Here is a 22,922-nt window from a genome sequence, read left to right on the forward strand (position 1 = left end):
TAGCTTTATACTTAAAAAAAAAAAAAACTCTGCTATTATTTTAATAGTGTCTTGGGAAGAATCATTCTGTTGTATGGAACATTCCATTGTATAAGTGCATCATACTTTGACAATTTCTCTGTGGTTGTGAATTTAGCTTGTTTTGAAATTTTTGCTTTTATAAGGATACTATGATAATATTCTAAATAACTTTTTAAAATGAGTAATTATTCACCTGATAGCTTATTATGGTAGTTTATTGCTATGGTCTATATACTCTAGAATGCATTTGTGGAAATATGCATACATTTTCTTTAGAGTAAAATACTCCAGTGTATTTATTATTGTAGCAGTTTTTGTAGTAAAATGTTTTAAACAGCATGTTCTGAAAAAATTAATGTATTTTAATGAGTTTTTGAATAGATTGATCACTGAACAATTGTCACTTTTTTTTTGAGAAGGAGTCTCGCTCTGTCGCCCAGGCTGGAGAGCAATGGCCGGATCGCAGCTCACTGCAAGCTCCGCCTCCTGGGTTTACGCCTTTCTCCTGCCTCAGCCTCCTGAGTAGCTGGGACTACAGGCGCCGGCCACCTCACCCAGCTAGTTTTTTTTTTGTATTTTTTAGTAGAGACGGGGTTTCACCTTGTTAGCCAGGATGGTCTCAATCTCCTGACCTCATGATCCGCCCGTCTTGGCCTCCCAAAGTGCTGGGATCACAGGTTTGAGCCACTGTGCCCGGCCACAATTGTCACTTTTGATTTCATTTTGGGATCTTACGACTTCGCTAGATGGCAGCAGAGGACCAGGTTTAATTCAGGCTGCTTTTGTGAAGCAGTAGAATTCTAATGGTATCCAGTGCATTGGACATCTATTTTGTAATACAATCCAGAATATTAGCTGGGGATTATTAAGAATTTAGTAAGGATTAGTGGGATCCTGTATACAACATTACTGAAAGCATAGCCATTTTGACCATGTTGGTATGTTCTTTTGTGCATTGCATCTGAATTATATTTGCAAATGACCTCATAGTGCCATTTTGGACCTTTTTTGGTAAAAACAATGTAGTCACATTGAAGTCCTTAGAAGTGTTTTTTCTGCACCAGGAAACTGAGACATTCTTATGTTGAAATCTCAGAAGGAAAGAATGATATGAAGATTCTCTTTTATCCCATTTGGAGTTTTTTTTGCTCTTAATTGTGTTGGGAGCAAAGGAGTCTTAACAGAAAAACATGATGTTGGAATGTAGCTCTTTTATTTATAGACTGAAATTTTTGTTCATAGGATAGAAAAGTTATTTGATTTGTATGGGGTGTATGAGGAACAGTAATTTTTATATATGTGCCCTAATGATATATTTTGAGGAAAAAATTCTTTAACTGTATGTTTTAAAATCATATATAGGATTTTTATTTTCTGGAGGAACTATATTTGGTTTTTGCATGTTTGATGGTAATTTGGTTCTCAAAAGGCAGTAACATGTGAACTAGGTAAAGAAATCAGAAAATGAGTAATTCTGACAGTGCTTTTAAATTGCGAAGTCTGATTTGAAGATTATATAGGTGGCCCATCTTAGTATAGTATCTCTCTGACGTTTAGCCCAGATTTAATGTTGCTGCTATTTTTGCTGGCAGGTGAGCTTCCTTGAACACATTTTATTTTAGTAACATTTTGGGATTTAGAAAATTTAATTTTTAAAATACTTTTGCATGGACAGAGAACTAAATTTTGTCTCCCTATGAATTATCTAGAATGGCATTTAGGTCTTTTACATCTTATGTTAGGATGATAGAATGTAAACTACTGGCTAGAGTTACAGGATATAATATATAACTAGAACAAATCAAATTGCTGCATAAATTACAACCTTTAAGCTGCTACACATTAAGGCTGCTCTGTGATGTGGCCTTGGTAGGTGCCTTAATGTTATGAGTCCATAATATATTTATTTTTGTAGTCTCAGTAGTATTTAACTGTTGAAATTGGTGCTTCTAGGATTTCTCCTGGTACTTTTACATGAACATAAACAAAGACTAGTAGCAACCAGTTGATTTCCAATAGTTCGATTCATTAAGAATTACTTGCTAGTGTTAAAAGGAAAATAAAAATGGAGGTCACAGTTTAGATGTATCCCAAGGCCAACTGCCTATAACCCTGTAACCTAAACTCAAGTCATTCTGAGTCCCCTGAAACACTATCTCTACTTATAAAAGAACCACAAAGCATGAGGTTTGCGTCTTTGCCAGCATGATTCAGTGAAATTAAACCAATCAGCTATAGACAAATCAGTTTAAACAGCTCCACTTGCATTAAAATAATGTTAATGTCTAATGACCAGTCACGAAAAAGGTCAAAATACTTTCTCCTTTATAAACTGCTATAACTCCTGTAAGGAAGCTTCTTATGACTTAAAAGTTTCAGATCTCAATCTGTACTTTTTGCATGATAGTGAGCTTTACAATTTTTCCTAACTTGATCTAATTTTATTTTTGATACCAGTAAATGGAGAAATTACAACTCACTTAAAACATTTGGTGCATTTAGATATGGTTTTGCTTACTTAGATTTTTACTTTGTGCATGAAGCAATATTAAATAAAATCAAGCATCATCATGTTGTGCATCTTCTACATGTGTTTTATCTCTCTTTCTTAAAATACTTTAGTTGTGTTATTAGCACATTTCTAAATTTAAAATAATGGGTGATCTTTATAGTAAAATATTTATGGTAAAGTATAATGCCTGTGTTAAAAGTAAATTTATTTCAAGTTTCTTGTAGATTATTAAAATCCCTTTCAGTAAATTTTTTTTCTGAAAATGTTCATTGTTCTAATAGAAATAACATGAGAGTATGAAAAAGATGGTGCTTGCTTTAAAGGAAATTCCTAATTTCTGACAAGTTTTACATGGCTGCTGATTTGACTATACACTCAGAGCTGCCAAATATAATATTTTGATATGTGGTCAATTTCAATGGCAGTAAAGTTTTAAAAGGAAAAAGAGTTTGTGTATATTTAAGAAAAGAAAATTGAAGATGTGGTTCATGCCCTAAAATAGGTCAAAGTCTATAAGTATAATTGTATATAAATGACATGACATAGACTCTAAGAATGTAGGAGTTCTTAGGAGGAGGATGAGTGAAGGATGAATAACATGGGTGAGGGGAGCAACATGAAGAAAGTCTTGAGGTAGAAACAACCTGAGCTGGACCGACCTGATTAATAATTGATGTAAATCCACAATCTCTGTGAGCTCTTAGAGTTAAGGTGCTTATGAGAAAATTGTTACACTGGTGGCTGCATAAACCCTTTGTTTATATTTTGAAGCATGTCAGAGTTTTAATGATTGCTAAGCCATAAGCTTCTGATTTAAACTTTGACTATAATGTCAACTCCTACTCCTTGAATTGTTCTTAGGAGGCTATTAAAATGGGAGATCCTTTATGTCAGTCTTCTTGAAGTTTAGGACCACCTGATTTGCCGAGTCAGTTGGTTCGCCCCCCATAGCCTTTGAGGCCTTAAAAGAGCTGTGGTTTTTTTTGGAAATCAAGTAAAGAGTGTGGTAAGAGACTGTTTTCCATAGTGATACAGAGGCAGGGAAATGAACATTCTGAGGAATAGTTGCTGTGGCAGTGGAAGAGGAGGCACTTCACCTACTTACATGACTGAAGGAAGAAAAATGCTGTGATGGTACAGAAAGCTAAGCCTAGGAGACATCCCTAAGGGGCTCTCCCAGCCGGAGGCACAGGGAAAACCCTATAGTAATTCTCTCCCAGTCATCCTTCCCAACATTTTATTTCCTATTTTCAGCTATAATTAAAAGACTGTTAGGTGAACCTTTTTTGGCACTTAGTGAAAATTTTACTCAAAGTAGCTTACATTTAGCATTCATTCAATGAGTCTAGCCAATAGTGAATTTCAAAGGCTGCATAATATAAAATGTGAAAATTAGAAGACTGATTGGAACTAATTTGTGATCATGCTTAGTTTTCTTCAGTACTCTTTGCTCTTTTAATCCTAGTTAGGGTCAAAAAAGAACATTTCTATAGCTAAGAAGAGAAAATCTATTGAATATAACTTTTGGACAGATTCTTCAGTGAAAACTTTTTTTTTTCAGATTAAAATAATTTTAAAATTATTTTGCTGTTTTGGACATCTCTTAGGCTTCCCATTTTCACTCTCTCTCTCTCTCTCTCTTTTTCTTTTTTGAGATGGAGTCTTGCTCTGTTGCCCAGGTTGGAGTACAGTGGCATGATCTCGGCTCATTGCAACCTCTGCCTCCCAGGTTCAAGTGATTCTTGTGGCTCAGCCTCCCGAGTAGCTGAGACTACAGGTGTGTGCCACCACGCCCAGCTAATTTTTGTATTTTTAGTAGCGATGGGGATTCACCATGTTGGCCAGGCTGGTCTCAAACTCCTCACCTCAGGTGATCTGCCTGCCTTGGCCTCCCAAAGTGCTGGGATTACCGGGGTGAGCCACCATGCCCAACCCTGACTTTTCTATTTTCTTTTACAATTTGAGTGTTAAGGGTGGCCTGAGGTTATTTAATCTAGTGCTTCTCACAATTCTATGTGCATATGAATCACCTGGAAATCTTGTTAAAATGCAAATTCTGATTCAGAAAGTCTAGGCTGGGACTCAAGATTCTGCATTTTTGACAAGTTTCCAGGAGATGCTAATGCTATTCGTCCAGGGACCACATTGTAAGTAGCAAGAATTGACTCCATTTTCTCAAGTTATACATGAGGATATCAAAGCTAGGGAGACCAAGTGGTTTTTACAAGCTCCCATACCTAGTTAGTAAGGGTGGACTTCTAATTTTTAATGCGACAAAGTCATATTTTCAGCATAAGAAAATACTTAAAAACCAAGAGAAATCTTCCTCTTCCCGTAATTAGATGGCAGCTCATTTGTTAAGCCAACTTTATTCAATTTGAATCTTTAAGATGTGTCTTAAGATTTTCTCTTCCATCCTTACTGCTTTTGAGGATTTGAAGAAAAATAAATAAATGGGTACATTGATTTATTTGAATATGTCTGTATCCAATTATTAGAGTCCTTACTTTTTGGACTTTAGATGATCAGGAAACAGGTTTAAGTGACCTTAGGAGATAGTAAAATATATTCAAATCTAGTTTTGAGGTAGAAGCTTCTTGCTATGGTAGGGTAAATCATGTTTTTATTTAAAGTGACTGTTAATGTATACTTTGTTTTCAGACATTTTACAAACTGGGGGAAGTAATGTGACTAGTTTTTTGTGTCTTTGATAGTGCCTGTATGAATACTGTTTGCTCTTGTCTGTGAATCTAGTCTGGTTTTTCTTGTGCCTTAAGAGCTTTTAGGATTGTTGCAGCACTGGAGGTGGGGTATAAATGTGTGTAAGTGCATGCTGCTTGGGGGAAGTGGGACTACGTAAGAACCCTTTCAGCTCTTGATAATTCCATAATTCTCTAATTCTTTGAAGATCGGCGAAATGGAATAGGAAGCATATTCTAGCCCACAGAAGTGGCAGTTAGTGAGATGCATGTTGCCCTTAGCAAATGAATTCAGTCCTAACTTCACAGTTCTTTTCAAAAAGTGAAAGATATGCTTTGATAATTTACTCGTTGCACTTCCCCAAACTGTTAGTTGATTTTATAAATTTTAGAGGGTGGAGACTTTATCAGTCAATTTTTATTGTTATGACAGTTATTGTATTTCTTTTTGGTAGATAAAGGAAACATGAACCCAGGTAGATTTAATTATAATTTTATTTAAGTTATCATTTTACTAATCTTTATTTTAATGAGATAGACTGGACCAGAACATGGTCAATGATCATTTTCCATTGTGTATTGTAGCTTTCCAGTTATTGTGTATGTACCATTATTGTTAGTAAATCTTAAGAAATTCTTTCCATATATTGGGATATTTCAAGCTCTGGGTTTGTTTTTATCATTCTAACATTTAGAAAACAAGCTCTTAGACAGATTGAGGCTCACCTGATTCAAGTTTTTAAAATATGAATTCTCTGTTTTGAATTATCACTCACTCAGTGCAGCGTCTGATTTTACAAAATTTACTTTGGTTATACCTATTTATAGAAAAATGAATTAAGGAACTATTTTACTGTAGTTGTTGACTGCCTTTGACTGTGTAAATATGTTTATATGTTTGGGTTTGTGGTCTGTGGGTAACCTTTACCAAGGGTTACCTGTGATTCATTTCTCTGTTTCAAAATTTCTGTGTTCAATTATCTCTTTCTCTTCTGTGTTCAAAAGGGATGGCTTCCTCTTTCCTGTTTATAGGGTTCTTAAGCTGATCCCTTCTGTTTTATTCAGGGTTTTGTTTTATCATTAACCCCAACTCTAACTCTTCTTTGGATCGTGTAAAGTAGTACTAGTAGCAGTTGTAGTTGTAGTAGTAGTACTAATGATATCTAGCTTTAATTAAGTACTTAATTAAGTACTCTGTGCCTTGGACATAATAACAATAGCTGATACTATATTACTATGTATTAATCACTATTCTGGTATCCTTTATATATTAACTCATTTAAATCTTTAAATTTTAAAATTGTGGTAAATTACACATAACATAAAATTTACATTTTAACCATTTAAAACTCTGCAGTTCATGGTATTAAGTACCTTTATATTGGTGCAACTGTCACTAACATCTATCCTCAGAACTCTTTGATCTTGTATAACTGAAATTTTATACTCATTAAGCAGTAACTTCCTATTCTCCCCATTCTCCCTGGCAACCACTGTACTCCATTCTGTCTCTGATTTTGATTACTCTAGGTACTTCAGAGGGAATGATATAGTGTTTAGTTGTGACTGGCTAATTTCACTTACCATAATGCCCTCAAGGTTCATATGCTGTAGCATATGTCAGAATTTCCTTCCTTTTAAAGGCTGAATAGTTTTCCATTTTATGTATATGCTGCATTTTGCTTATTTATTCATCCCTCCATGGATACTTGGATTGCTTCAGTGGTTTAGCTATTGTGAATAAGGCTGCTGTGGACATGAATGCACTAACTCATTTAATTCTTAAAACTATTTTAGGAGGTGAGTACTTCTGGTGAGGAAATGGACAGTCAAGTAACTTGTGCAAAGTTACACAATTAGTAAGAGCTGGTATGGGATGAATGTTTTTTTTTTTTTTTTTGAGACGGAGTCTCGCTCTGTCGCCCAGGCTGGAGTGCAGTGGCCGGATCTCGGCTCACTGCAAGCTCCGCCCCCGGGCTCCCGCCATTCTCCTGCCTCAGCCCCCCGAGTAGCTGGGACTACAGGCGCCGCCACCTCGCCCGGCTAGTGTTTTGTATTTTTTTTAGTAGAGACGGGGTTTCACCGGGTTAGCCAGGATGGTCTCGATCTCCTGACCTCGTGATCCGCCCGTCTCGGCCTCCCAAAGTGCTGGGATTACAGGCTTGAGCCACCGCGCCCGGCCAGGATGAATGATTCTTAACCACTATAGTAGACTCCCATATAATTTTCTATGCTGGTACCTTCTCTTTTGCCTACAGATATCTTCACCCCTCTTTGCTATATGTTAACATGTAATTAATGGTATGTAGTACAAATACTTTTAATACTAATGTTGGCAAATGAACAATCAGTTCATTTTATTTATTGGCGTCTGTTGTATTTCAGCTATACTTCAACCCAATTACAAAATGAAGTTGAAACTCCTTAAGCTGGATTTTAACACTCCTACTTGCTCCCTGTATGCTTCTCTTTCACCATGATATGATCATTTATTGTATGTAATAGCTATCTAATTCCTGGACAAGTTGGAGTAATAGAGTGCTTTGACTAGGACCTGTTAATTGGAGTATGGGAGATTTCATGGGAGTTCTGAATAGGATTTTGAAGATACGTATTTTGAGACAGGATGGTGTAGTAGTATAGCTACATGGGCTTAGAAACAGACATACACAAATTTCTGAGCAGTGGAGGATGGCAAAATGAGAAGAGAATAAGGAAGTTGCAATTGCAAGTTAAAGCATATAGTTAGGAGTTGGACAGCTAGAATCGTTCATAATATTGGATGAGATTTTTGGTTCCAGTCTGTCTGCTTGATTTTTAGGGATCTAGATAGCAAGCACTATTGAGTCTGGAATTACAGGCTCTGGAGCTTGAATTTTTTATCAGAGCCCATAATTATAGCAGTCTTACCATTGATAGTTTGCAAATTAATTTTTTAAAATTGTTGAGTAGTTTGGAAAAAATCTGCTCCTTACTTACACTTGGTTATTTATATTTAATATGTCATTAATTTTGTGGAATAAGAGAGAGGAATCTAGAAACTGACACTGGGCCCCACGCCCTGCCAAACTGTCATAGTGTTGCTTTTTAAATTGACAGATTTGCAAGACTTTAAATCTCGATGGTTGAAAGGGCTTTCTTGAAACAGATTTTGAAGACGATTAATAATCTGTTAATAGAAATAAGCACACAGTAGTTTGATAAGGCTTGAGATTTTGTGATTCTTTATGGTAGGTATCTCTACGTCTTCAAAATTTACTTGTGATGAATTAACTAAAATTAAAATGAAAGTTACAGTCTTCTGATGACTTTTCTATAGACGTAATTTACCCAGTACTTTTTATTAAGATTAAGCCATTTAGATAAACAGGACATAGTAAAAAAATGTGTGGTAGAAACCACATATAAAATAAAGATGGCTGTGCTTATGTAGAAGACATTTAAATGTTGGCAAATTGTCCAAATCTTCAGTGACATGCTGCTGGCTTGCCGTTTAATATACACTTAACATTCTAAGATCAAAGACTAGTTAGATAAACTTGACAATTAAATTGGTGGGGAAGTGAATAGGCTTTGCAATTTAAAATTAAATAATACATGTTGTCTGCTTAATTACTGCTGTGTTCATGTAAGTGATCACATAATAGAAGGGAGGTGTGGGCTTAAAGTGAATTTAAGACCATAAAGCCATAATCAGTCACATCTGTTTCATGACTTTAAATTGATGGGGTACGAGTATGAAAGAAGAGCTCATCCTTTGAAGAGGCCTGATGTGCTTATATAATCAGTAAGTCAAAACAAAAATACCTGTAGGGTTAGAATCTTTTATATTGCTGAATGAAAATTTTGATAGTTTTTGGTAAAGAGATTATGTTAGAGCTATGTTGTCATTTCACTGATTGTTAACAGCAGTAGAAAGTAAAAAAAATGGTTAGACAGTGTTACTGTATGTGGGTGTTCTTTTAAATTTGTTAATGTGAAACTAAGGAACTTAATATGAGTCAGTTGAATTTCCGGGAAGATGACGTAAGGTAAAAAGTCCTCAAGACTTCCCCCTCTTCAGACACAGTTGCAAGTCTGGGCCTCCAGAACTTCTGATCAGCCACCTTCAATTTGGGGTTCTCACAACCCCCTCTTTGGATTCAATTAATTTGCTAAAGCAACTCACAGTACTCAGAGAAACTTATAAACACTGGTTGATTATAAAGGATAGTACAAAGAATACAGATGAAGAGATGCATAGGATGACTTGTGGGGAAAGAGTGCAGAGCTTTCATGTCCTCCCTGGGTATGCCACCCTCTAGTAACCTCCACGTGTTCTGTTGTCTGGAAGCTCCCCAAACCCCGTCCTTGGTCTTTTATGGAAGCTTCATTTTGTAGGCGTGATGGAGTAAACCATTGGCTGTTGGTGATCAACTTAATCTTCAGCCCCTTCTCCTTCCTAGAAGATGTGGGGTGGTGCTGAAAGTCCCAACACTCTAATCTTGCCACGTTCTTTCCTAGTCCCCATCCCGAAGCTACCTAGAAGCTACCAACCATCAGTCAACTCATTAATATACAAGAAAGCATCATTTTGGTGTTTCTGAGGATTTTAGGATTTGTATGCCAGAAAAATGGTTGAATAACAAATATATATATTTCGCAATATCACAGATGCAAACAAATGATGTTTAAATTGGTCTTTTTCTGAGATTCATTAAGTTCAGATTGTATTTCTATGGAATTATAGTATAAATGATAATTAGGTGCCCAAACTAGTCTATAAAGCTTATTCCTAAGGTAGCAAAATTACTTACTATGTATATATACTATGAAGAATGACAAAATGTACTGTTTCAACACTGGTAATTAAGCAAACTGCCATTGTAACATAAGAAGTTTATGAAAACTATTTTGAATAATTTTAAAACTTTGGGGAAAACTGGATTTTATAAGATAAGGAGATAGAGACTATTATATAAGGAGATTGTGAAGGGGGTTTTGACACTGATTCTTTATTATCTAGATGGATTAAACAACTTATTACTTTAAATTTTGCTTTATACAGAAACTTTGATTAGAGTTTTCATTGGTTCATAATGGAACTAAGTTAAAGGAGGTGAGAAGGAGAAATATGTTTTTCCTTTTTCTTTTTACAAAATTGCAGTAAAATATACTTAAGATTTCTTATTTAAAAAAAAAGAGTTGAAAGAAACAGGAAAAAAATGGGTTAAAGAGGACATGGGTATACCTTGCAAAAGAGGTTATCAGAGACAGTTTACTGAGCAGTGAGGTAATGAGAGGAACAGGCAAAGTGTGCATGGGCCCCATGAGGAAGGAAGAAAACTGGAGTTTGGTAAGTCAGCTGTTCTTGTATTGTTTTTTGAACACATGACAGGTCTTGGTGAGTAGGGGGCATGGTCTGACCAACTGCTTCTATGTCAGGAAGGTTTATATATTCTGTGTGGGGAAGTGGTCTGAATTTTCTTTATAAGAAATTTTAGTATACTTGAATTTATTTCTGTATACTAATACAACATTGAGAATTAGCTCTCAGGGATTTGTGCGCCAATTCTGTTGGGAATAAAAATGAGAGGAAATGTAGCTTGTATAGAAATAGCAGAGGTTTGGTAGTGAATTCTTTTTTTTTTTTTGGAGACGGAGTGAATTCTTATGAGAGAAAAGATGTACAGAGAAAGTAAACTCTAGGCTTAGCATTATACACTTGTCTATGTTGAAGGATGGTAAATAGATGGTGTGTCTCAAGTTACTAGGTAAAGGGCTAGTATTATGTTACCCTTGGTATTAAGGATATGTTAGGGACATTACAGTGGGATTTCATCATAGGCACATTAAACTTCCTTACATTTAGCTGTATATATTGAGGCAAAAACAACACAACAAAAAACCCATTAGCATCCCTTTTTTTTTTTCCCCCAGTTAAAAAGTAGAGATGTGGTCTCGCTATCTTGGCCAAGCTAGTCTTGAACTCCTGGCCTCAAGTGATTCTCCTGCTTTGGCCTCCCAGCGTGCTAGGATTACAGACGTGTGTCACTACGCCTAGCCTTGTTAGCCTTCTTGACTGTAAGCAATAGAAATCAACTTTGGCTAATTTATGCAAAGGAATAAATAAGGAGAACCAGTCTTGGAAAATGGATAGGAATCAAGGGAAGCCAGCAGCAAGGACCAGAGCCAAGGTCAGGGCACTGGAACACTTTGATTAGGAAGCCACCATTAGCACTTGCTGACAATGTCTCTGCTGTTGCTATAAATAATTCTGCAACTATTCTTATGCCTCTTTGTCACTCAAGTTAAAAGTTTTGGGAAAGGAACACGGATAGCTGGTCTAGATCCTGAGCCTGTTTCCAGCCTGCTAGGGGTAGGGAAAATCTGGGCCTTTGGTTTCCATCTAAACTCATGGTGTCCATCATTTCTTCCAAACAAAATGGAACAATTACTGCTTCCTTCTTAAATGCCCCATGGCTCAGTAAGTATACCCAGTTCCTGAAGCCAGAACTTGGAACTTCTCTCATTTTCTCAGTCACATATCTAGTAAATAGCATATTGAATTCCTGTCAGTCTACAACTTGAATATCTTGAGTTTATCTATTTATCTCTAAAATTATTGTTACTACTGTCCTAGTCACTATGATTTCTCACATGGTCTATTAAAGAAGCTTTATGATTTCTCTTGTCTACAGATTGGCCCCTGTTCTGTTGGGGTGTACATTATGTGTTGATGAACTTTTAAAAATGCAGATCAGATTATGTCATTAGTTTGCTTAAAACATTTTAGTGGTCTGCATTTATTTACCTCCCATCTCTCGGTTCCAGTCCACTCTTTTATACTGTGTTAGGGCTGGGACTTTGCAACCTACATTTCCCAGACTCCCTTGCCAGCTTGCTTGCTGTTGAGTTTTACCACTGGGAGCACTGGCAGGAATTTGGAAGGTGAGAGAAGGGACTACTCTTATTTTCAGTTTCTGTAAGAACACCTCCAGCAGCAAAGGACAACTGTTACTCCATTCTCCAACTTCTTTTGTCACTTTCCACACCAGTCTTGCTGTTACCTCTCAGAGAGAACAGCTTCTGGGCAGGGCATCCTAGTTAGATAGAGTACCCCTTGTATCACTTCTTAACCTGCTGGACTTTGTTCCCTTAGTGGTTTGACCATCCTCCATTGGACACCTCTTCATAGGGATTCAAACCTTAAGCTACAGGGCCATTTGTGGCCACCTTCTTAGAGGTTAGAGCATCCCACCGCATGGACCTCTTTCACCCTCTTCCAGGCATAGCCCCCTAATGCTTTTCTTCCAAGCTCCTAGCTTTTCAATAACAGACCTCTTTCATTTTGTTCCCCTGGTCCTGTGGGTCATAGTGTTTCCTGCAACTATTAATCTCTGGATTATTTCAGGCTTCCTGTTCTGTGTTCTCAGCTTTCCAGTGTCTGTGTAACCAACGTGCTGTATTACATCTCCTGGGTTTGAATTCTGCATTATGGTTTCTGTTTGTCTCATACAAGTAGTTTTTTGTTTTCTAAGATAAAATAAAAAAAAAATTAAAATAACTGGTAGCTGGGGGTGGAGGGATTAAAAAAAATTTCAGGCTGAGCATGGTGACTCTTGCCTGTAATCCCAGCACATTTGGAGGCTGAGGCGGGAGGATTGCTTGAGCCCAGGAGTTCAAGGCTGCAGTGAGCTATGTTCACACCACTGCACTCCAGTCTGGGTGACAGAGTGAGATCCTGCCTCAGAAAAAAAAAAGTTTTCATAATTCCTCTTTCTCTGTTACTTCTTTAGTCTCATGCCATACCATTTTCCTGCTTTATCTTTACATTTCAGTATTCTGAACCTTTTTTAGTTACCAGAACATTGCTGCATTCTATCTTGTCTGAAGGACATTGCACCTACTAGTCTGTGTACTTCAACCCTCCCATCCCTCATTTCTCTTCCTGTCTCACATTACAACCTATGCTGGGTTGACTCCTACATACTGAATGTGAGGGGTAGTATACTGTAGAGGGTGTATAAATAAACTATTGTCTAAGTTTGAATATCAGTGTTGCTGTTATGCCAGCGTTATAACATTGGGCAAGTTACTTATGTGTGTCCCACTAATTTTACTGACCTGGTAAGGTTATTGTAAGGATTAAATGAGTTAATAAATGAGTTAAGAAAAGTGCTCTTTTCTTCAGAACATAGTAATTGCTCAATAAATGTAACCTGTTGTTATTATCAGTTATGCATGAATTCCTCTGGAATGCTTTCCCTGATCTCCAGACTCTGACAGGTTCTACCTTTGTAGGCTCCTGTAATAGCTTCTACTTCACTGTTCTAATATGTATTATGGTTGGAATTATTTAATATCTTGTTTTCTTGTTAAGAGTGTAAATAATATGAAGTTGAGAAGAGAGTCGGTGCCGTTTGCTGTTTTAACCCTAGCATCTAGTACTGCCTGGCATCTAGACTGGCTCCATTTCAGCCCTTCAACTTTTGTTTAAAAAATTAATTGATTAAAAAATTTAAGAGAAAAGCCATAATAAGTTTGATAGGGGTTAGGAAAAATGGATAGAGGTAGAGATGGTGGTGTAATAAATCAATATAAATGATCAGCTTTTCCGTTTTTATTGCCCATCAAAAGGCTCTAGTATGGAGGCTCTATGATAGGAGAAGAGGAATGTCTGTTGTTTTGAAGCCTCTGTAGTACAAAGAACAAGATTAGAATCCTTTCTTAATTCATTGCCACTTTGCAAAGAGAAAATGTTTCTCTGGGTCCGATTATAGACTACATTTCTGGCTTGGTAGCTTTTTTCCCCCTTGCAGCTTTAACTTTGCCCCCTGTGTCTGAAAGTAATTTGTGTTTATTTCTAAAAATTTTGAAAATACAGAAAAGCATAATGAGGAAAGCAAATATCATTGATAATTCTATTACATAGAGATGGGGCAGCTCTTAATATTTTGGTATAGGCTTTACTTTCTGTATTTACGATATACACACAGTTTTATCCTCCTCCTTTCCCCTGTCGTTATTTCATCTATTCTGGTTTTAAACTTGCTTTTTTCCCACTAGGTATATTGTAAATCTCTTTCTGTATTAATGAATATTTTATCATTGTTTTAAAATGCTTGAATAGTATGCTTTTACATGAATATGCAATATTTATTTTACCTATTTGCTGAATGATGGACATTTGAGTTTTTATTCTTTCACTGTTATAGAATATTATGATGAACTTTGTTGTACATACAGCTTTGCTTATTCTTTCACTGTTACAGAATATTATGGTGAACTTTGTTGTACATACATACAGCTTTGCTTAACAAATATTGAGTGCCTTCCTTTAGTGTGTATTCAGATAGACTGTGCAAGATACTTAAGCTGTGGGAAAGAACAAAATAGATATGATTTCTGCCTTCATAGAGTATAAGATAAATTCCTAATTTGATGATCAGAGTTGGGTCTAAATTGGTGTTAACTTTAAATTACAAGGAGTTTAAGGACCATTTTACTCTCAGACTACTGGGAGGAATGTGAATTAGAACTCTAAGGTGGTATTAGTTACCATTGTTTTCCATCAGTTTTCCTTCTCTTTACTTATGTACTTCCTAATTTTATTAATGTATATTTGGTGGTTTTACTTAATTATATATCTCACATCTCAGTGACTGCTCTGAAAGATTATTTCCAGTTATGGTAGAAAACCTTCATTTACAGTAAAGTAGTCTATACATCTGGCTTTTCTTTAATCCATACACCTTTGGTATATATATGTTAGCATTTTCTATCTGGGAAATGTATACTGAATTAAATTTTGCCTTTTAATGGGCATGAATATAATACAAATACCTATTGATAATTCTGAATATTAAATTTGCAGTTGAGATAATTTCCTAATTAATAAATTATATTGCACCATAGTTATATACATAGTTATATACTGACAGTCTGTGAGGTAGTTGCTTCTTTTGAAAGAATCTTGACTGCTTTCGGGGACTTCAGAGTGATGTGGAAATATTTCCACATTCCTTACATGAAATAGCTCATTACTTTTTGTTAGTATCACATAACAAAAGAACATATGATTTGGAATGACTGGAGTTCAAACAAAAAATCATAGCCCAGAAACTTGTGTTCCAAAGCCTGAAAATTTATGTGTGCAGAAGAATCCCTAAATACCAAGTGCTAAATAATTTCTCTGGTGTTTCTGCAGATGCAAGCTGTGTTTCTCATAAGCTACCCTTTTTGTAAATTCCATCCTCTAAAACTTTTTCTTCCTTAGTCTTTTAAATCTGTTTATACACATGTGTACATAGAGAGTATTTTCTTTTGATTGATACTCTACTTGATTTAAAAGCAAAGGTCTGATGCTGAGACACACACACAGGTGTGTGTTTGTGTGTGTCTGTGTGTGTGTAAAATAAACGTATCTTCACCCTGGGATAATACCTATTCTACTTAAGCATTAAATTTAAAATTCTCAACTTCTGGGCAGTCAGTGAAAGGGGAAATATAGTTTCAGTTATCGTTATTACATGATCATAAGAGTAAACCATTCTTTTTTCTGAATTCTAACATTTATTAGCTTAAGTGAGCTTTTCTCAAATTGTAAGTATAGAACACCAATTCTGTCAAATTTTAATGGACTAAATAAGATGAACAGACTTATTTATATATTTTATCATAACTTTAAATATCCTAATATATATCTTGACTTTCTAAGAGAAAGATACAGCGGTTTCCTAACTTATTTGCCTTGAAATACCCTTTTGGTGAATATCAACTTTGCAAAATGCCAGCCTAAGTCCTTAACAACATGATGGGTTGTGTGTCTTCCATGCCATTTTTGCAGACGATGTCATCATTGCTTTTTATTTGATCTTCCCTTTTGTTGATTTAAATTCTTTTTGAAACATAATCCAAGGCAAAGGTAGCTTAGATTTTTTCTATACATCAGGAATTGCTGCTTTTGAAAGGCATGTGCCAGAGGGCCTTGGGAACTAAGTATTCCTGTTGTCTGTATGCCGTCTGGCCTGGCATTTGGTCTGGGAGTCTTTCAGATACACTGTCAGTCCAGACTGAGGCTGAATTTATTTTTCCTAATGAAACTTGAGTCCCCACACTCCCCATCTACTAGGGCTGCAGCTTTTATAGCAAGGGCCTGAGCTCTCCATCTGCTCCCCAGACACCTGCTGGAACTAATTATCATTATTATTAAAACTCTAAAACAATTTTTCTATTATGTTGCCTTTTTTCCTTTCCTCTTTTTTCACTTTTTTTTTTGGAACTAATTATTTTGGAAACAGCAAAGAACAACATACTTCACAATCTAATCCGAAAACACAATCTAACCCTTTGGTTTTCCATGCTGCTCTTTTCCGTTTTGTTTGTACACCTGTTTTCCCTTAATCAGCTCTCCTATTTCTCTTCACCTATCCTAAACATGTGTACTTTGCTCTTCAGAACATTGGTTTGTGGTTAGCCAGTTATCCACTATTATATTAGCTTCCATATATTCTGTTAGCTTGCATCTCTTCATTTAATATTTCTTCTGTCCCCTAATCTAAACTTGATTCAGCTACATCGTTCAGTCATTGCTGCCTTTTTTTTTTTTTTTTTTTTTTTTTTTTTTGGACATACCTTAGGTACTTTGCGGGTAGGTGGTTGGACTGTCTGGTCAGTGTTCTCTTTCATTTTCGTTGGTACCTCCAGACCACTCTTCCTTCCATTCTTTCATTTAACACCAAACACCAAACAAAAACAGCCTAACAAAATGATTCTGTTTCTTAGAGGCTTATGTCTTTTAACTTTCTAATCTTTCATGCTGTGAATTTTTTCTCATTCTTTTAAGACTTTGGTTCCTGGATATAATCTTCATTTTCACCCCGAGTCTTCTTACTATCCATTTGGTAGCATAGCTTCCCAGACTGTAATGTCCTCAACTTTAATCCATCCGGACTTTATATATGGTGTGAAATAGAACTCATTCTTGATTTGCTGATGGGAAATCAGTGATGATAACCTGACCATTTGAAGAATGACAGGTTGTTAAGCGTATGAATTCCCCCATATATTGATTGAGTTTAAGAAGATAAGAGCTAATTGAAAATCTTATGGCTGTGTTTAAAAATATTTTAATTTTATAGTCATAAATGAGAAGAAAATTGTACCTGATATTGTGGTATCTGGCTATATCATGATATTGATTCAAAGAGAGGGATTAGCTGTTTTGCTAACAGGTATGGTAGAAAGAGCACTGGATAATTTAAAGTCTGGCAAATGGCAAATCACTTAATGTTTTTCACTGTTTTTTTCTGTTTTGAAGTGGCGAGAATAATACCTGATCCATATAGTTGTTGAGCTAATAAAATACATTTATATATGTGTATATGTGTGGTTCAATGTTTAAGATCTCATAAAAATTAGAGAACCATTCTCTGTTAGGATGGATTCATAAGGTTACTCCTGAACATCACATTATCTCCATAAAATACTTTAATTTCCCTATACTCTATGTTTTCTATAGGAAATGAAAAAAGTTAAAACAAAATATTATTTGTGGGCTAGGTGTGGTGGCTCGTCCTTGTAATTCCAGCACTTTGGGAGGCTGAGGTGGGCAAATCACTTGAGGCCAGGAGTTCGTGACCAACATCGTGAAACTCCATCTCTACTAAAAAAAAGAAAAAAACAAATTAGCTGGGCATGGTGGCACACACCTGTAATTCCAGCTACTCTGGAGGCTGAGGCACAAGAATTGTTTGAACCCGGGAGATGGAAGTTGCAGTGAGCCACTGTACTCCTTCCAGCCTAGGCAACAGAGCAAGACTCTCTCTCAGAAAAAAAAATTGTTATTCATGATACTTTAATCATGAATAGAGAGACTGCATGATAGAGAGACTCTAGTGAACATTAGTCTAATGATGTTTAAGGTCTATGGAAAACCAGTTTGTTATTTCTCATGACCCTGTTCTTGATATTATACTGCAAATACTAGCGTTTTAATGTTTCGTTTACAGGTACATGATGTTGATTGATGGCACAAATGAAGTTTTTATGATTGATAGAGACAATTCAGTATTTCATGTTTCAAATTTGGAATTTCCATTTCGTAAAGATCTTCGTATGCATTTATCAAATACTCTCTTGGATGGTGTAAGTCGTATTTATGTATAATATAAAATTAAACATTGCCATTTTTCTTTTCCTTATAAGTAAATGTGTATTTCTATTGGTTAAGAAGTTTCACATCAAATCTAACTTTTTTTTTTTTTGAAATGGAGTCTCTCTCTGTCGCCCAGGCTAGAGTCCAATGGCTCACTGCAACCTTCGCCTCCTGGGTTCAATCGATTCTCCTGCCTTAGCCTCCCTAGTAGCTGGGATTACAGGCATGCGCCACCACACCTGGCTAATTTTTGTATTTTTAGTAGAGAAGGGGTTTCACATGTTGGTCAGGCTGGCCTCGAACTCCTGACCTCATGGTCCACCAGCCTCGGCCTCCCAAAGTGCTGGGATTGTAGGTGTGAGCCACCGCACCTGGCCAAATCTAACTTTTATTAGGATGTTAAATTTCATTTATTATGTGTGCTTACATTGAATTAAGGTCCTTTTGAAGAGGGATCTGCCAACTGAATCTTTGAACATAAGTAGGACTTTGAGATATTTTCTTTAGTGGAGAAACTTGTTAAAGATGGAAAGGGTATTAAATGATTGCTCTGGTCAAATATGTATAAATATGGATAGTTACATAATTTTGCATGAAGAGAAACAAATGTTACATGTGGTTAGTAACTTATCTTTTTTCCCCATACTTAGCAATATGTTTTGGACATCTTTTTCACATAAATGTCTGAATGGTTTACCACTGAATATATAGAGACCATGAATTGGGGCTTCCAAAATATCGTGATTGTGAAAATTGTAGGGTTAAAAAATTACTTGTTAAAAATATGACCTCTTCCAATAACGTATCCTAGACCATATGAATTGGAATCTCCCAGGGGCCTACATGTTCGTACAAGTGACCAAGTGATTGTAATTAGGCAAGTTTGAGAAACAGTTCTGTAATTTATTCAACCAGTCCCCTTTTGTTGGACAGTTTGATTTTTGTATTTTTTCCTGTGTCTAGTAAATTTTTATTCCTATAACAGCATGTGTAACAAAATATCACTTTCTAATAAAACATAAATATATATATAATAAAACATATATACACACATATGTACATGTATATGTATCTATATGTATATAGATTTAACTATCATATTATAGTTAATGTGACTGGCAACCCTGCAGTTGTATAGTACATAAAAGTCGTAGTCATTTGTGGCAACTCTGGTAGTTGGTTCATGGGAACAACAGGAACATTTTAGTTTCTGTTATCTTTATTTAAGGTACTTTTTTTAGCATTATAATTAATAAAATATAAGAAAGGAAAAGAAGTAATAGCATTTGTCAAAGTTTAGTATAGTTTATAATTGAACTAATGTTTGTTGAGTGCCTATTATGAGTTGCTATACCAAGAGTATGGGTATTGCTTAGAGGGTTGAGGAGAAGGCCTCACCCTTGAAACATTTTACTTAATTGAGTCAAGGGTGGAGAATGAATGGTAATAATGGAAGAGACCTTCGAATAAAACAATATATTACCCAAAGAGAGGTATATAAGTCCTGAGGTAGTTTAGAGGAGAAATAAATCATGTCTAGTTAGTCTGGAACTAAATATGTTTTATGTAGGAGTTGGCATTAGAAACAAAGATTTCTATAGAAAGATTTTTGATGGACGTGGGCTGAGGGCATTCTAGGTAGGAAATAATGCTTAAAAATTAGATGTTTAACCATCTGCAGATTTAACTTAGCAATACTATTTATTTCACCTCAAACTTGGATAACTGAGAGCAGCGTAATAGATTCTTGTGAAGTTTTAAAAATAGCAGTATGATTCATGATGTCAGTTTACTTGGGCTAGAATTATAGTTGCCATATCTGTTTTTTTTTTTTTAGTTAGTTAATTAAAACAGTCCTCGGTAGTTTCCTGTTTCTTCTACATTTTCATGTGCAAATTGCTTTTGTAAAATTCCAAATCCAAGATTATCTCAAACTACCTAATTGTCTGTCAGATGTGAGCATTGAAGCTTTTGTTTTGCTTTGCTTAATTATGTTCTTTGACCTATAAAATGTGGAAAATAGGAATTTAGAAATATTGCATTAATTTACTTGAAACACATCAGTGAAATTTAATCAATTTAATATTGAGACTAAGATAAGAATATAGTGGTTAATCATTAAAGTTAATAGCAAGAATTTTGGAAAAATTCCATGTCTTTTTCAACTATTAATTTTTTATAAAACACTGCATGCGTATTACTGAAATTTTAGAAGTCTGTAAATTTAAAGTAGAGAAAATTAACAGTCAAGAAGAGATGACATTTTATATTTTGATGTTAAAAGGAAATATCCTTTTAGTAACTTTGTTGTGCTAATAACTATGTAACATGTATAACTAATATGTATATAGCTGACATTTAATATATGTTGTGTATCTGGGGTTCTGTTATTCCTCTTCAATCTGAAGAACTGCTTTCAGGATTTCTTTTTTTTTTTTTTTAAATTGAGATACAATTTACATACTATGAAATTCACTATTTTAAGATGTTCAATCCAGTGGTTTTTAGTCTTTTCACAAGGTCATATAATCAATACCACTATCTAATTCTAGAACATTTCATCACCTATATGGACTATGATGGTTAGAACCAACAGGGCCTTATATGAAAGATTTCAAGGAATAAGTTACAGAGATGAGCATTGAAGGTCCATGGGTTTTGAAAACCCTTCAGTGGTTCCCTATTACTCATAGCAAAAAAGTCAAACTATTCAATATAATATTCTTTATATCTGAAGCATGCCTGTGTCTTCAGTCTCATCTTTGATTGTGATTGCTAATCACAAACACTCAGCTTTGGACAATTTACCCCAAGCCATCTTTTTTCATGCCTTTGTTATACCATTTGGCCTATCCACTATCCTGCTGGAAAATATACTCTGCATCTTTCAGGATGCAGTTAATGGTCATGTACCTTACTACCAAACTTTCTCTTATTCTTCAAGTAGAAATAACTACACTCCTTCTACTTAGGCTTAGGTAATGCTTTCTTACAGCAACAAAATATATTTTTACTAAATCAGTGTTTTTTTTTTCTTGTAATTTTAGATGGTTGTACATGGAATTTCTGTTATAAAATTAGATAGCAAGAAAACCTACCTGGTTTCCTAGTAAGAATATGAGGAAAGAAAATAATTTTAGGTCAAAACGTGTTAACAATTAAAATTTTATGTAATACTGCATTTTACACCTGCAGTCATCCTTTAATGTCCTTATCTTGTTCTGTCAGACTGTAGATTTTATTTTAACTTTTTAATGGCTATGGTAGATTTACAGTGATCTGTTCATACTCTCTTGCCCTATTTCTTTTGATCAAAGCCTAGTAAAGTGGCATGAAACCAAGAAAGACCACTTGGCTCACTTGGGAATTCGATCTATAATGGGGGTGCCATTTATTGTCATAGATTTTATGATTAAAGTAATTGGCACATAACAAAATTTAAAGCATTAATGATTAAACAAAAATATTTTTTAAAAGGATTCTGACTTTTAGAATTTAAAATTTGTAGTCTCCCAACCCTTGATTGTTGCTTAGTAATTCAAGCATAAAGCCAAATGTGGCATAGAAATTCAAATATGAAAAATATGATGAGATATTGTCAGGTGATTCTATTTCAGTATAGAATAAATGCATGATGGGGATGGGGGGAGCTAGCAGTTTATATGATCTGGGTACAAGTGTGTTCACTTTGAAATTTCATCAAGTTGTATATTTATGGTTTATGTGCTTACAGTGTGTATGCTATATTTCAGTCAAATTTAAAAAATTGTATTAAAGTATGAAGAAACTTATCTTCTTTTCTCTTTCAAGGAGATGATTATTGACAGAGTAAATGGACAGGCTGTTCCTAGATATTTGATATATGACATAATTAAATTCAATGTAAGTACCTATAATATATAAAATAAAAGTTATTACTGAAATAATGGATGTGTTTTTGACAAATAGTCTTTGGTACTGCCTTAGAGACAATAGGAAAGAAAATTTATGACTCAGGTTATTCACTGGGTATCTTTTTGTTAATCCTTTTATATCTCCTTTTCTTTCTCTTATTGTTAATTTTCACACATTTCTTTGTTTTAGGTTTCTTTAACTTGCAAGTGAGTAAAGAATAATGGCTTAACTCTGATAAAATAAGACAGCATTTCATAAAATGAAAATTTCTTCATTTCAATTATCCTGTACTTGATTTTTTTTCTTGTAAATCTCATGAGTTTATTTCTGTCACCAAAATAGCAACAAAACAAAAGAGAAACTTATTATGAGCTGTTCAGTGGGTAATAAATTACAGTATTAATTCAGGTTATTAAAAGGCATTTTTTTCCTGGAAATTTTTAATGCACATGTCTTATTTTTTGATTGAATTTCTGTATTTAAAACACAGAGCTTCAAATTTAAGAGCCTCAGGGCCAGAAAACACCAAGTTTTATTTTGTTCTGATTGACTACTGTATTCCTCAAAAGTAATGCTTTCGAGAATTGGCTTGATCTTATCACAGATCTTGGAATAACATTCATTGGCCTGTAACTAGATATAAGGGGTGGGGGGGGGG

General features: G+C 35.1%; 1 protein-coding gene across 3 annotated transcripts in view; it reads left to right on the plus strand.

Moving 5' to 3' along the window:
• Positions 1-22,922, plus strand: part of RNGTT (RNA guanylyltransferase and 5'-phosphatase) — a 338,127-nt gene that overhangs the window by 90,172 nt on the left and 225,033 nt on the right. For all 3 annotated transcript variants that reach the window (XM_017876820.1, XM_017876821.1, XM_017876822.1), the window contains 2 exons: positions 18,225-18,360; positions 22,181-22,252. In XM_017876820.1, the coding sequence (XP_017732309.1) occupies positions 18,225-18,360; positions 22,181-22,252 (208 nt within the window). The remainder of the gene's footprint in view (positions 1-18,224; positions 18,361-22,180; positions 22,253-22,922) is intronic.

This window comes from Rhinopithecus bieti, unplaced genomic scaffold (genome assembly GCF_001698545.2).
Source record: "Rhinopithecus bieti isolate Rb0 unplaced genomic scaffold, ASM169854v2 scaffold_10354, whole genome shotgun sequence".
Classification (NCBI taxonomy): Eukaryota; Metazoa; Chordata; class Mammalia; order Primates; family Cercopithecidae; genus Rhinopithecus; species Rhinopithecus bieti.